We start from the raw sequence: 14,866 nt of genomic DNA on the forward strand, positions 1-14,866 counted from the left end.
CCCCGAAGCAGATATGTCTTTTACTTTCAGTCTCAAGACTTGGCTAATGGGTGAGCAATAACCTTTCATCGCTGAGAATGAAATATTCTTCTCTCAGCAGAGAAAAACAAGGAAGTCTGCAATCAGCTAAAATAGAGGCTCCTACCATATAAGTACCCCTTCTAAAATACCAGTCACAGAAGATGGCTTACTTTGACTGGTAGACTGCTATAGATGACTTTCTGAGGCATCCAGACATCTCCCGTCCATTGCCTTGAGAAAAACCTTTCACTCGACGGAGATGCTGGATAGTCTTCACCTGTGAAGCGACAGGGCGTAGGGACGTCACAGAGTTGTGGTCTCTCTGGAGATGGGGTTGGCAAAGTTAGTTGGGACAATTGGGTAGTTCTCTCCGAGACTAGGTTTAAAGCATCAAAAGCTCTGGTAATTATTCTGCAAGGGGCCACTTTGGAGTCACAAAGAGCATTTTAAAGTTTAGAGTGGTGAGCATCCTGTTGACTACTCTACAGATCAGGCAGAACAGTAAAAAAGCGCAGATGTCAAGGTCATCCCGTGGATGTTGAAAAGTTTTTTCTAGGGCTGCTGCTTGTTCCGAGTTTGGTGAGTAGTAAATTACGAGCTTCATGGTGAGCCTCGTCATGAATATATCTATTGTTGGAGAACCTTACAAAGTCAAGACGGTCCTTGCCATTTGAGGATCAAGGAACCACTCTTATATGACCACCTGTCCCTGGCAATTGAGTTTGTCGGCAAATACATCCCCCTTGCCAGGAATGAATCTTGCTGAAAACTCCACTGTGTTGTTAAGTGCCTGCCCGTAAGCCTGAATCACCAACTCACCGAGGTATTGTGATTCAGTACCTCCTTGATTGTTGGTGCATGCCACTACAGAAGTGTTTTCATTTATTGACACTTCTAAGTGGCCTATCAGACACTGATAGAATGATTGCAGCACCAGGAGTGCGCCTGCATCTCTAGCGTCCCCTTCCTGCCTTTTTTTGATGTGTCCCTGAAAAGTAGCAAATCTGGAGAGGACAATCAAAAGGAGATCCCTTCAGATTATTCTCATCTTTCAGCCACCAATCTAGGTTGACCCTTACTTCCTGTACAGGAACCAGATGGTGGGGTGGATCATCGAATTCCTCACGATCAGATGAGTACGCTATAAATGTAGAGTACGCGCACGAACAGGTAAAATATCAGGAGTAGAAGAATGTGTGTGTAAAGGTGAGAGCCCGCTCGCACACGATGCCTCTCATAGATAACTGAAGATACCTCTCCTTCAATGCTGAGTATGTAAAGGTACACCCTCTAATTCCAAGAGAGGGAAGTTCCCTAGGGAAACTGAAGGCATCCTTGTCGTACTCCTGCGAAGGATGTAGAGGAAGTTGGATGTGTTCCCTCCTTTCCGCCTTATAAAAAGGAGAACTACATGATCCCATTGCAGAAGATAACATCAAAGAAACTGGGCTCAAAGGTGAAGAAGGCCGTAGGCATTTCCTTCCTTATTAGGTGTCAAGCACGAAGGTGAGGATGCTAAGTAAGGATTGATGATCTACTGCCCCTCCAGGAGTACTGGGGTGGATGAGGGGGCCACGTCAAGTACTTCTTCTGCATGGGCGGCAGTGGAAAACAATACATGAGAAGACTTATTCATTGATGTTGTAAGGGATTGCAGAAGTTTTTCCATCAACAGAAGGCACCGATTTCCTAGGGAAGGTCACAGCATCCTTACAGCATTGATCTTAGTCATGTTGTCATCTTAAAGATATTTTTGGGACCCCCAAAGGAGATTGAATACTTAATGCTCTAGGGGAAACAGATAATGCAGAATACTTAATGCTCTAGGGGAAACAGATAATGCAGTGTTGCTCTGGGCTTGCCCTAAAGTTGATTTAATGTTGTCATCTTTCTTCAACTTCCCCCAAGAGGGAGACAGAAGGGTCAGAACCCATAGTACCAGAACGAGAGAAAGAGGTCAAGCAGATTTCTTTGCCTTCAAGGAGGACCCCGAGCACATGCAAAATTGCAAGGATTAGGCAGAATTGAGTAACAGGCTTGCATACCTTTGGCATAGGTAAAACAATGGGTTTGCCAAGCTACATCAAATTTCCCCTTCCAAGGAGTGTGAGGACAACACATCTACAGCAATATAGAAATACTGTAACTGTACACTGAAATGAGGCTTCCCTGCATATAGATCAAGATAAGCTGACAGGTATCAAATGCTGTGCCCCAAAGAGAGTGGAAGGTGAAGAAAAGGCTAGGCATTCTTACCAACTGCCACTGAATGGAACGCATCCTGAGTCACCCGTTGGGATCCAAACATTCCAGGGATGCAATGTGACCTAATAACCTTTCCTTGCCATACTCTAGCCACTTGAAGGTCAGTCACTCCCTACATTCCTTACAAGGCTATGACAGCGCTTAGTCATGACCCCTGCAAGAAGGACACAAAGATAGGGGATCCACACAATAAAGTTCTGCTCTAAAAGATTCCACGCCTACAGTCAGAAGACCTTGGGAAGGACAGCATGCCCACACACATAGTTTCTCTAATCATCAAGCACACCACAATCTGTAAAAAAAAAATATATAAAAGCCAAGTTTGTTAGCCCCGAGAGTTGTTAAAGTGGCTACTCAGTGAGCTGGCAGAGCTTTGTGGAGATTGGTGTCTATGATCATGCCTAGATATACCAGTCTTTGAGTGGGAAGCAGAGAAGACTTCTCGAGATTTACCATGATCCCCAGATCTTGGCGAAGTTCCAGAAGTTTGTCTCGGTGTCGAAGAAGGGCTGACTCCGAGTCTGCTAGGATCAGCCAGTCGTCCAGATAACGGAGGAGACGGATGCCAATCCTGTGTGCCCACGACGATATTAGGGTGAACACTCTGGTGAAAACCTGTGGTGCTGTGGAGAGACCGAAACACAGCACCTTGAACTGGTACACCTTGTTGTCTAGGCTGAATCTTAAGTACTCCCTTGAAGACGGATGGACTGGGATCTGAAAGTACGCGTCCTTCAGGTCCAGTGTACACATGAAGTCTTGCGGTCTCACTGCAAGTCTGACCGTGTCTGTGGTCTCCATGCTGAACAGGGTCTGCTTGACAAACCTGTTCAGAGCTGAGAGGTCGATGACTGGTCTCCAGCCTCCAGACGCCTTCTCTACATGAAAGAGTCGACTGAAGAAGCCTGGGGACCCGTCGACGACCTCTTGGAGAGCGCCCTTCTTCAACATGGTTTCGACTTCTGCCCGAAGGGCTTGCCCCCTTGCCGATCCCATGGCAAGGGAGCTTAACGACACTGGATTCGTTGTCAGGGGAGGTAGAGAAGTTGTGAACGGGACGTGATATCCTTGACTGATTACGGAAATTGTCCAGGAATCGGCCCCGAGTTGCTGCCACCTGTTTGCGCAACTTTGTAGGCATCCCCCCACTGGTGGACATGCAGGGGGACTCCCCATCCTAGCGTTTGCGGCCTCGGCCGCTCCCTCTAGGATTCTTTCCTCCCCTGGAGGACATTTTACCTTTCTTGTCCTTGACAGGAAAGGGCTTAGACACCATTGTCTTTGCTGTAGCTGCCGGTTTCGTGGTCTTGGTAGGACGTGGTTGCTGGGTTGCTGGAGGTTTATAGGGCTTCGATGTTAAAGCTCTATGTAGGAGACGATGGTGACCTGGCCGCGGGTTGCCCTGCAGCCTCATGCTGGGGATCGCGCAATGGGATTTGCCCTGGGTCGCGCGCAGGAGATTGTTCGCGCGTGCGCAGGTGAATGTTGGTGCGCGCGAGGGGGATGGCGAGGGCGTGCGGGCGAGCGATGGCAGAGGACGCGCAGAAGGCTGAATGAGCGCTCGCGCGCAGGGTTTGGCCGAAGAGCCCGTGCGGGCGATAACGTTGGCCGCGCGCACGCACAGGAGATATATCCCTTGCGTGCGCGCATGAGAGCGCACATCTGGCTGTGGTGGTGGGCACGCAGGGCGCGCAAGTGCAACCTCGTAGGCACGTGACAGAGACTGCGCGCGATGGCGCGCAGGCGGGGTCCGATGGCGCGTTGGTGAGCGCTGGCGAGCAGGGGAAGAGGTTACCTTCCCCATTGCGCCCAGATCAGAAGATCGTGGGCGCGCAGGAGATCGTTGGCGCGCAGGAGAACGGGGGCACGCATGGTGCACAGCCGGATGAGGGCGCGCAGTAGCGCGCTGGCGATCAAGAGAGCGTTGGCGCACAGGTGAGCACTGGCGCGCTATAACAGGAACATCTGCAGGCGAGCGCTTGCGCGCAGGTGATCATTGGCGCGCAGGGGAGACCTGGAGCGTAAGGGACTTAAGCACAAATTTGTGCGAAAGCCCTTAATGCCCCGAAGGGACAGTTGCCCGTTTTACAACGGGATGAATTGGCGCCCACAGCGCGTCAGCAGCCAGGAACGGCGACGGCAGGTCAGCAGGTCTGGTGGGTGGAAGGTCGGCGTGCCCTTTGTAAGGATGACCTTCCACCGAAGGAGATCGCGAACGATCTGCGGAGAGGTCCAGGGATGTAGCTGGTAGAGTCAGAGAACGACGGCAAGGTTCCTCTGCGGCGGACTGCGGATATGATGAACAAAAGAGGCGCCTCCTAACACCCTTGTGAGGTAAAGGAAGGCCTCTACGGCGAAGAGGAAGGCGGGCTTTATGCCTTATACGCCCTCTGGGGGCCGTAGGGTCAGCGGGCTGACCGTCAGCAGTCCTCCGAAGTGGAGTCTCTGTGAGTGAACTCCCCATAGGGGAAGAATCACCGGCAGGAGAGACCGTTAGACTTGGTTCCTCCCTCGAAGGATGTTCGGAGGGGGGCACTAAGCCTTCAGCTACATCGAGACATCAGGAGCAGAGGTTTGATACAACTCATCGGAAGCCTCTGCCACAACAACGTCGACGATAGACAGAGGATCAACCTCTGCTAAAGTCGGCGATTGTTTGACAGCTGCCCCCAACCTGATCATGTCAAACAAGGATTCCTTGGAGGGCGAACCCTCAAGCCCCAAGGAAGCCCCAAGCTGTAACAAATCATGATTAGATACGGGTACATTAAAATCCTCCCCCGGGGGAGGAGGAGGAGCTGCCTCGCCATGGGAGGCAACTCCCTCTCCCAAACCCCGAGATCGGTCAACAGAACTACGGCCTACGCTACCACTCGACAGTTTCTTGGAAGAAACCGATCGAGTGGGAGCTTCGGAAGAGGTTTGGGCCATGGAAGAGCCTTTGGGATTTTCTCCTTTCAAAGAAACCTTCGAAGGAGAAATATCCTGTCTGGACTTCTTCCGGCGCCAAGAAAACCTCTCCCACTGGGTGGTAGACCATTCCCTACACTCACCACACACATTATTCCTGTCACACCGCTGGCCCCTACAGTAAGGACACAAGGTGTGGGGATCCGTTTCGACCGCCGACATATACGTGCCACAAGGGCGGTCAGGTTATCCTGGACACTTACGCATTGCAGAGGCCAACTTCACACACACTCTGTCAAAGGAAAAGCAAAAAGATTAGCAATGGCTGTCAAAGAAGGCGAGGGTAACAGCGGACACGTCCGACTACCACCCAAGCCGAGAGAAAAGTGAGCTCAAGCACAGGTGTGTGTGAGGGGGGGTAGCAAGCTACCCTCCCTACCCCCCCCGCTAACTAGCGGTGGGGTAGTAAACCCTCGTTAAAATTCTAATGGCTCGTCATTTCAGCTACGCCGAAAGTAATTACTGTACCCATATCAAATAGCGTGGTTTGTATTTCAGTTATGGAACAAACAGGGTCTTTAGTGAAAGATTGAAAAAAAGCAAATCAGACTATGGCTAGGTTGAGTAAAATGTGGAAATCAAATCGCCTGAAATTACATATAAAAATCAGACCATATATCAGTTTAGTGAGATTGGTGTTACTATATGGACATGAGTTATGGTACGACAATGAAACAATCGCCAACAGATTTAGCAGATTTTAGAACAAAGCCCTCAAAAGGATATTTGGAGGTAAATGGCAAGACAGGATTAGAAATGAAACTATAAGAGAGATTACTCGAGTGCCATATGTGGATGAGATCATGATGAGGGGTAGATGGTGATGGTTTGGGCATGCTCTTTGCACTCCTCAAGATAAATGAGTTCAGCAAATGTTCAGCTGGGGTCCACAAGGCACTAGAAGAGTTGAAATACCTAGGCCTACGTGGCTGAGGATTATGAAGCATGAAGGAGATGATGAATGAAGAAGTAGGGAATTAAAAGCTCAAGATAGAGACGGCTGGCGAAAACTGACCGAGGCCCTTTGCATCAATAGGAGTAGGAGGAGGAGATGATGATAAGTGTTTGTCTATACTTATCTCTGAATAGAACAAGTGATAAAATGTTTTTTATTAAGAAGTCATCACATTGGCACAAACTGACAATCTCTGATACAGATGCAGATTTTATCCTCACCATCATCCCCTCCCTCTCCACATTAAGCTATCAGAACACGCACTAGTTACCAAGGAAAAAACATAAACAAAGCTTCAAATCAAAGTGGTCTTGACAACCAAAGTATCACCTTGTGAAAAGCATCATAGTTCTATATAGAGGCAAGTATGGAAATAATATATTTTAGTTTAAAAATTAATCCTATCTCTAACTAAATAAGCTGATCAACACACTTCCCAGGCAGAAGTTGAACTGATTCAGACAAACAACTTAAACTAAAATCCTATTTCTTAAAAATTAAGTCATTGTCTTTAATAAAAATAAATGAGCAAAAGAACTCACATAAGCAATTGAATAAGTAAATCTTCCTCTGGTGTCCAATGTGGTTACATGGCGTCCTCCATCAACAGCGTAGACATTAATCTTACCAGCATGGTTACCTGACGCAACATGACTCCCATCAGGGGAAAACACAACCGACCATGCTTCAACTGGACCGCAATCTATAGTCTGCAACTGAAATGTAATTGTACCACTGTACTACATATCATTTTATTCAACTGCACTCTTTGCAATTATCGTACACAATAATGCTAGTTAGGTGATATGAATTTAACATTTACGTTATGCTTTATTCAATAGCATTGATGAATATTTCTAAAAATGAAATGGAAATCATTCTTCTTTCTTCACACTTTACATCAACTTGCATATAATAAATAATATATTTACAAAATGTATTATTAACAAAAGCAATTTTTAAATTATACAAATAGTGAATCATAAACCTTTGACTTGAGAGAGAGAGAGAGAGAGAGAGGAGAGAGAGAGAGAGAGAGAGAGAGAGAGAGAGAGAGAGAGAGAGAGAGAGAGAAGAGAGAGAGAGAGAAGAGAGAGAGGAGAGAGAGAGAGAGAGAGAGAGAGAGAGAGAGAGAGAGAGAGAGAGAGAGAGAAGAGAGAGAGAGAGAGAAAGAGAGAGAGAAAGAGAGAAAGAGAGAGAGGAGAAAGAGAGAAAGAGAGAAAGAGAGAGGAGAGAGAGAGGAGGAGAGAGAGAGAGAGAGAGAGAGAGAGAGAGAGAGAGAGAGAATGTGTGTATGTGTGTGTATGTCGTGTGTGTGTGTTACAAGGATTTTGGAGGTCTCAAAGACTTTGTAGTCCATCCACGGAGACTCCATTTGCTCTTTGGTAGATATATTTAGTTTAAACATTTACAGAGTTCTTACGACCTTGTCGAACTTATTCTTGAACTCGTTTTACCACATTACTGTTTACTACATCCGCTGGAAGTCTATTCCAAGTATTTTCTATTTTGTATGTAAAGAAATTACCACATTGAGTGGTGGTGTATCTTTTAAATTCCAGTTTATATCCATTACCTCTGGACTGATTTGTGCTAAGTATGAATAGATTGTTGTAATCTACATTTGTTATTCCTTAAGAATTTTGAATGCCTCTATTAACTGTCCCCTTAGTCGTCGAGTTTGTAGATTAGATACTATAAGTTTAAACGTTCCATCCTCTATCTATATCAAAATTTGCTTGGTGATGGGACTAGTTTGGGGGCCCTAGCTTGTACTACTTCCAGTCTATCTATATCTTTCTGAACACTTGGAGCCTAGAATTGGACTCCACGTTCTTACTAGTGATGTGTACCACTGTAGTACAGTGTCTTTGTTTTTGTATTTGATTTCTCTCTTTATGTAACATATTAGTTTTAGTGCTTTCTTTTCAGCTTTTTATGCTCGGTTTGGTGAACTTCAAATCCTTGCTGATAATAATACCGAGATCTTCCTCCTGGTCCACACTTTCTAATTCATTGCCCAGCAGTGAGTAATCTGATTATGGCTTACTAGAACCTATGTGCATGATTTTTCATTTTTCTCAGTTAAAAAGCATTTGCCATTTTCTCCTAGCGTCATTAGATCCTCTTTTAAGGTTTCTACTGTATGTCTTCTGAGTTCGCAGCGTTTATGACTAGTTTAGTATCGTTGGCCAATTTGGCTATTCTACTAGTTAATCCTAAATCTACTGTATGTTGTTAATGAAGATCAGAAATAGCAATGGGCCAAGGACGGATCCTTGAGGTACTCGGTTTGTAATAGCTGCCCACTCCGAAGCTTCTCCATTGATTACAACTCTTTGTTTTCTGTTTGTTAGGCAATCTTCAATCCATTCCACTGGCTCTTCAATGATGCCTAGTGCTCTAATTTTGACCATTAATTTTTCATGTGGAACTTTTTTCAAAAGCCTTTTCAAAGTCTAGGTACTGTATATGATGTCTATTGCCCTGCTTTTGTCATGAATGCTAAACATGTGGAAAAATTCCAAAAGATTTGTCAGGCATGATCTCTTTGGTCTGAAAACTATGTTTGCTGCCTATCAGAAGATTGTTTTTCTCTATATGTTCTACTATTGAATCTACTATAATTGATTAAAAAATTTCCAGGTTCTTCTTTCGTGCACACACATCCCCCCACCCCCACCCCCCCCACACACAGATATTACCATTATAATCTACTGATATCTTTTCTAGTGCTATCTTAGTAACACTATCATTAATTGAAAATGATTAAATATTTGCATAATTCAATTTCCTATAAGCTTACTTGCGTTCCAGTGTGGATGCTCCATAAACGTATGGTTGAATCCAGAGATGATGATGCAGCAATTGTTCCGGCAGCATTAACATCAACAGATATGACTCCTAAAGAGTGACCTTCTAACGTATACATACTGCTTAACTCCCCTTCCACACCATCTCCAGACCAGCGCCAAATACGGACCAAATCATCTAAACCACCAGTTACGATGTACCTTTCTTCTCTGTTTGGAAGAAAAAAAAACCTGGAATTATTTGTTCATGATATATAAAACTTACATTTTGTTGGGCAAAATGAAGCAGGTTGGATTTACCTAACTGCTAAGGGAGTGAGGCCAGCTCCCTCTGATAACCTAGCACCATCACTTACCAATAACACAGAAATGACAAATTTGTAGAAAATTTGTATTTTCCCTAACTATACAAACCTTAGCTATTTAATAGGGGTTATTACTTTCGGCGTAGCAGAAATGACGAGCTATTAAATTTTAACAAGGGTTTGCTACCCCACCGCTAGTTAGCGGGGGGTAGGGAGGGTAGCCTGCTACCCACCCCCTCACACACACCTGTGCTTGAGCTCACTTTGCTTAGAGGTAGGACTTCAAGGGGGATAGGGCTGGCGGGCAAGTTTGATTAAATAGCTAAGGTTTGTATAGTTAGGAAAAATACTAATTATCTACGAATTTGTCATTTGTTCCGTAACTGACATTCAAACCACGCTATTTAATAGGGGGTGACTCACCCATTAGGAAGGGTGGAAGGTCCCGGCTAATACTGGCTTTTGGCTTTGCCCGGGGACTCGATATTTGAGTGTCCGCACTCAGCAATAAGGAGTCCCTGGACCTCGCTAGAACCTTGTTATGCAAGGACTGAGGCCTACGTAAGCTGTGTGTCAAGGTATAAAACAGTGTGACTCATCCTAGGAAGTTGACCTGTAGTCCTTTAGATGGAAACTTTAGGCTAGGACTCTCCCAATACCACCTCGTCAGGGTATGGGGACGTGACAGTATTAGCTTAATACTAAGAACACAAGGAAAACATGGTTTACCTGCAGTGGTTTGAGGTCAGCTGTGCAGAGAACCCAGGATGCTGCTTTCCCCAAGGGAGGGGAAGATGAAGAAAAGAATAAGGGCCAGACAAACCTTTTCATTCATGCAGAATAAGACCGGGTAACAATGCCCTCAACCTTCTGCTACTTGTTCACTAAGGAGCCTGAGGTTTTAAACCAGCTGTTGTGCAGCCACCACAGGGCCGATAGAAAAATGGCTCGTCATTTTAGCTACGCCGAAAGTAATACCCCTATTAAATAGCGTGGTTTGTATGCCAGTTACGGAACAAACAGTAATTGGCTGAGACACCAGACATTCATCATAAAACAGGTGTCAAGAATGGACTCTGCTTGTTATAAGGTAGTAAAGGCTACAGATGATTACAATAAAAAAAAAACTAAAATAAAATAATGTAAAACATATGTTTCAGTGATTGCCATCCAGGTTCCACAGAAAAAAGTAGACTATGAACAATTTATTACAACAAAATGGCATCCAATGACAACAACCACTGCTAAAGGCATATAATCTAATGCAATACAGTGATTTGCTTGTACCAAAAAAATGACAAACTTATAACATAGTTTGTATTTTTCCTAACATACAAACCCGAATTCTTTACAATAGGAGATATTCTAGCACGAGCTGGAAAATACGGCAGAAAAACCTTAACAAGGTCGTTAAAGACCGGACAGGTAATTACCCACCTGACAATGTTGGGGGACCGCCGGTCGGTAGCTACTGTTTACCTTCAATCGGATTCTAGTTAGGACTATCCTAAGGGGGCGGTGATGGAGGGAAGATTTGTGTAAAGAATTCGGGTTTGTATGTTAGGAAAAATACAAACTCTGTTATAAGTTTGTCATTTGTTCCTACACTAAATACAAACCCTCATTCTTTACAATAGGAGACTTAGTCTTGAGGCCAGGGTGGCCAAGGAGTTCCCTATCTTTAGGGAAGATAGTCCTCAGACTAGACTCTTTTGAAGCAACAATCTTCCGTATCTTCTTTCTTTGTAGATCCCCAGAATCTCAGTACGACTGAAGGTTTGCAACTTCATGGAAACAAATGTTTCAGGATGAAGTGGGCCAGGAACATTCGACTCGGACCCCTTCAAACTTAGGATTCCCCCGACCTTGCCAAGGGGAAACCTCGTGACCACGAGTATAACTTATACTCTGTGAGAGGAATCAGATGAGTATCATACCTTATTTCCATTGGCGAGTCCAGCTGAAACTGGATATAGGCTAGGATCCCCATATGTGGGGGAGAAGGAGACGAAGAAGATCGATGGATGTCCTTCTTAAAACCTAGTGTAACCCTGAATCCTCAACCAATGGCTACTGTCCCCTGAAAGGGCGTAAGGTAGTAACGGCATCTGTTGACCTGTCACAATAGGCCCTATAAACAGGGTGTCAAGAGACCTATGTGTCACGTCGCTCAAATAGTGAGCAGTGAATGTAGATTGGCGTTTCCAGACCCCAACACTTAAGACCTGGGAGACTGAGAAAATTCTCTTAAACGCCAGAGAGGCCGCCACTCCCCTAACTTGATGGGTTCTAGGTTGTGCTGCCTCTGGGTCTCTGTGAACAGTCCTCGCAATAACTTTCTTAAGTCAGAAAGAGATGGTGTTGCGAGAGATTCTCTTCTTTACCCTGTTGGTACAAGGAAGAGATGACGGAGACATGGTCTGAAAAAGTCTGGTGCGCCTCAGATATTAATTTGACGCCCTGGCTGGGCATAGTAACGACTGGACTGCATCCTGTGTTACCTATTGAGAGTGGAAATTCTCGAAATCTCTCATCGGTAGATGAAGGATTATGAGTCTAGCCACCAAGCCTGGTACAAAGTTGTGAGACACTCGCCCCCCCCCCCCCCTATCTCTTAGAATGGGTGACGTAAGATAGATCATGTAGCTCACTGACCCTTTTAGCGGAGGACAGAGGTACGAGGAAGACGGTCTTAAGGTTCAGAGAGTAGTCTGAGGCCCTTAAGGGCACATAGGGCAGACCCTTCAGCGAACGTAAGACACGCCTCAAGGAGATGGTCTAATCTCAAGTGGGGAGCAAGATCACTCCAACACCGAAACAACCAAGGTGATGTCTACTTCTGAGGCGGAGAGGTCAACCCCTTCTCCGTCTACAGATGAGGCTCAAGGCTGCGAGATAGCCTAAATCGCCGAGACTGAGAGAAGCTTTCCTCACTGAGGTACAAAAGGAAGTCTGGGAACTACTGATCCTTCCTTTTGAGGCTCCAATTGCTTCACATTGTCGCTGTTGTAGCGGTTAAGAAGTCCATTGTCTTAGCCCCAGCAGTTAGGACTTCTTGTAGGGTCTGCCTAGAGTTTTGGTTTGACAAGTCCTCGTGGCTCGCAAGGTAGCCGACTGTATCAGACCACGTGTCAAGCCAGAAGGGACATTGAAGTCGCTTCCCTTGCCGAGGCTTCTGTGACTGAGAAGAGCCTGGAAGAGTTGAGTGTCTCTTCGAGGATTAGTCTGGCGTGAGCCTCGCTGTGAGGGGATCTAAGATCAGAGGAGAAGGTTGACGTCTTTGAGCTCGGAGAACAGACCAGGTTTAAAGGTCGCTCAAGAAAGGCAGAGGCGAGGGACAGTGACATTGCACTACCCGTTAGGACAATGTCCTAGAGATTGACCATATATGGTCAACGACCAAGCCTCCTCTCCATCCCAGCTAGGCCCAGGGAAGGCTAGGCAGTGGCTGCTGAAGATTCAGCAGATAGATCTATAAGCAACCCCCAACCTTAGCTAACAAGGATGGTAAGGTTGTAGGCACTGAAGGCTCTAACGAGTCTGGGCGGGACTCGAACCCCAGACTGTCAATACATAGCCTGTCTAAGGCTGGAGAATCAAAGGGTCGAGGAGACAGATGCAAATCGCCGAGGCATGAGATATAACACATAGTTCTTAGAGTCCTTAAATAGGAGTCTTCTAAGTCCCTCGACGGGAGCACTCACGAGGAATCTTCAGGCTGCGATAATTCCTCGCGTGTTATTACAAGAAAAAGTGGAGACGCAAGTAGCAGACAAACCTTATGTCTTACCCCTCGTATCTTTCTTATCGAAAGGGGAAGAATGGTAGAAGTCGGAGTGTCTGGAGGTAATGGCGAAGACCGCTGACGAGAGTCGGAAGGCTTTGTCATAAGAGTAAGCTCTTAATGACGATGATTGCGTGCATAGCACTAATTGCGCGCGTGCATGGACACTGTGCTAATTGTTACGAGAGCCCGACTACTCCGCATAACTGAAACTCGAAGGTTCCAAGTCATGTGAACTCGAAGGTCCAACGCGACAGAGGCCCGAAGGACTCCTAAGGTTTAAAGGCTCCCAATCATGCCCGGCGAAAAGGTGATCGTCACGAGACCCCGAGGGGTCAACGTGAGGGGAACCAGTAGGATCAAAAAGACGTCTCCTACCCGCACGAGGGGGAGAAAGTCAGGGATGAAAATAAATCCTCCGCAGGGTACATTTGTTCTCCCGAAGGAGAATGTCGCTTAATACAAGGCTCTCGCTCCGCTCCTGGAGGAGAACCAAAAAGCGTAAGAGGGAGGAGCGTAGATCAGTAAACTCCTACAAGTTTCTTCTCGTGATTGGTAGGAAGATTCTCCCTAAGGAGATCGCCTAAAACAAGCTTTTTCACCTCTCTATGGGGAAAAGCGTAGGTTTAACAATTTCTCTCTCGCGAATGAGGGAGAAGTCCTCCCGAAGGAGGACATTGCCTAAGGCAAACTTTCTCCCAGATCTATGGGAAAAAAGCATAGGCGTAATAATCCCTCTCTCGCGGACGAGAGAGAAGTTCTCCCGAAGGAGGACGTCACTTAAGACAAGTTTTCTCCTAGTTCTAGGGAAAAAATGTAGGCGTAAAAATCTCCCTCTCGTGAACGAGAAAGGAGTCCTCCCGAAGGGGGACTTGGCCTAAGACAAGCTTTCCCCCAGTTCTATGGGAAAAGAGCGAAGGCGTAATACTCTCTCTCTCGCAAACGAGAGAGGTTCTCCCGAAGGAGAACCTTGTTTAAGACAAGCTTTCCCCCAGTTCTATGGGAAAAACGCGAAGGCGTAATAATCGCCCTCTCGCGAACGAGAGAGAAGTTCTCCCGAAGGAGAACATTGCCTAAGACAAGCTTTCTCCCATTTCTATGGGAAAAAAGCGAAGGCATCATAATCTCTCTCTCGCGAACAAGAGAGAAGATCTTCTGAAGGAGGACATCGCCTAAGGCAAGTTTTTCTCCAAGTTTTACAGAAAAAACTTAGGCGTAAAAATCTCCTCTCGTGAGCGAGAGAGAAGTCCTCCCGATGAAGGACATCGCCTGAGCCAAGCATACTCCCAGGGAGAAGTTCCCCCAGAAGGAGGCATAAGCCGTACACTTGCTTTTCCCCAGCTCCTGGGGAGAAAGCACAGTCTCCGGGGACGAGATAGCAGAGGTAAAACTCATTGAGCTGTTCGCAACTCCTTACAAAGGAGGGAAGGTTGCTGACTGTCTGAAGTGGGGAAGCTTTCCCTCGAAAGGGGGATGGATCTTTCACGCAGTCCTATTCCGAGGAAGGTTATCACTCCCTCGTAAGGGAAGGATCTCGTAACATGGGCAGGTCATGAGCTGCCACATGAAACGCAGGATAACGAACAGAGCGGCCGAAGCCCTCGGGATCGCGATCTACGTCGCTGCTATCTGGGTATTTTCTTTTAGCATCTCGAAAACGTTTCCTTTTTCCCTTCTGCTCTCAACCGAAGAGAAGAAGGGGCGAACCCCTGCATCTTCTTTTGAGGTTTCCGAGAGACTCAAAATCCTCAAC

General features: G+C 46.2%; 1 protein-coding gene across 1 annotated transcript in view; it reads right to left on the reverse strand.

Annotated features, from left to right (window-relative positions):
• Positions 1 to 14,866, reverse strand: part of LOC137627749 (superkiller complex protein 8) — a 51,250-nt gene that overhangs the window by 23,864 nt on the left and 12,520 nt on the right. Inside the window, exons 3-4 of the mRNA XM_068359023.1 lie at positions 9,018 to 9,234; positions 6,754 to 6,927 (exon numbers count right to left, since the gene is read on the reverse strand). Of these exons, the coding sequence (XP_068215124.1) occupies positions 6,754 to 6,927; positions 9,018 to 9,234 (391 nt within the window). The remainder of the gene's footprint in view (positions 1 to 6,753; positions 6,928 to 9,017; positions 9,235 to 14,866) is intronic.

The sequence above is a fragment of the Palaemon carinicauda genome, chromosome 35 (assembly GCF_036898095.1).
Source record: "Palaemon carinicauda isolate YSFRI2023 chromosome 35, ASM3689809v2, whole genome shotgun sequence".
Classification (NCBI taxonomy): Eukaryota; Metazoa; Arthropoda; class Malacostraca; order Decapoda; family Palaemonidae; genus Palaemon; species Palaemon carinicauda.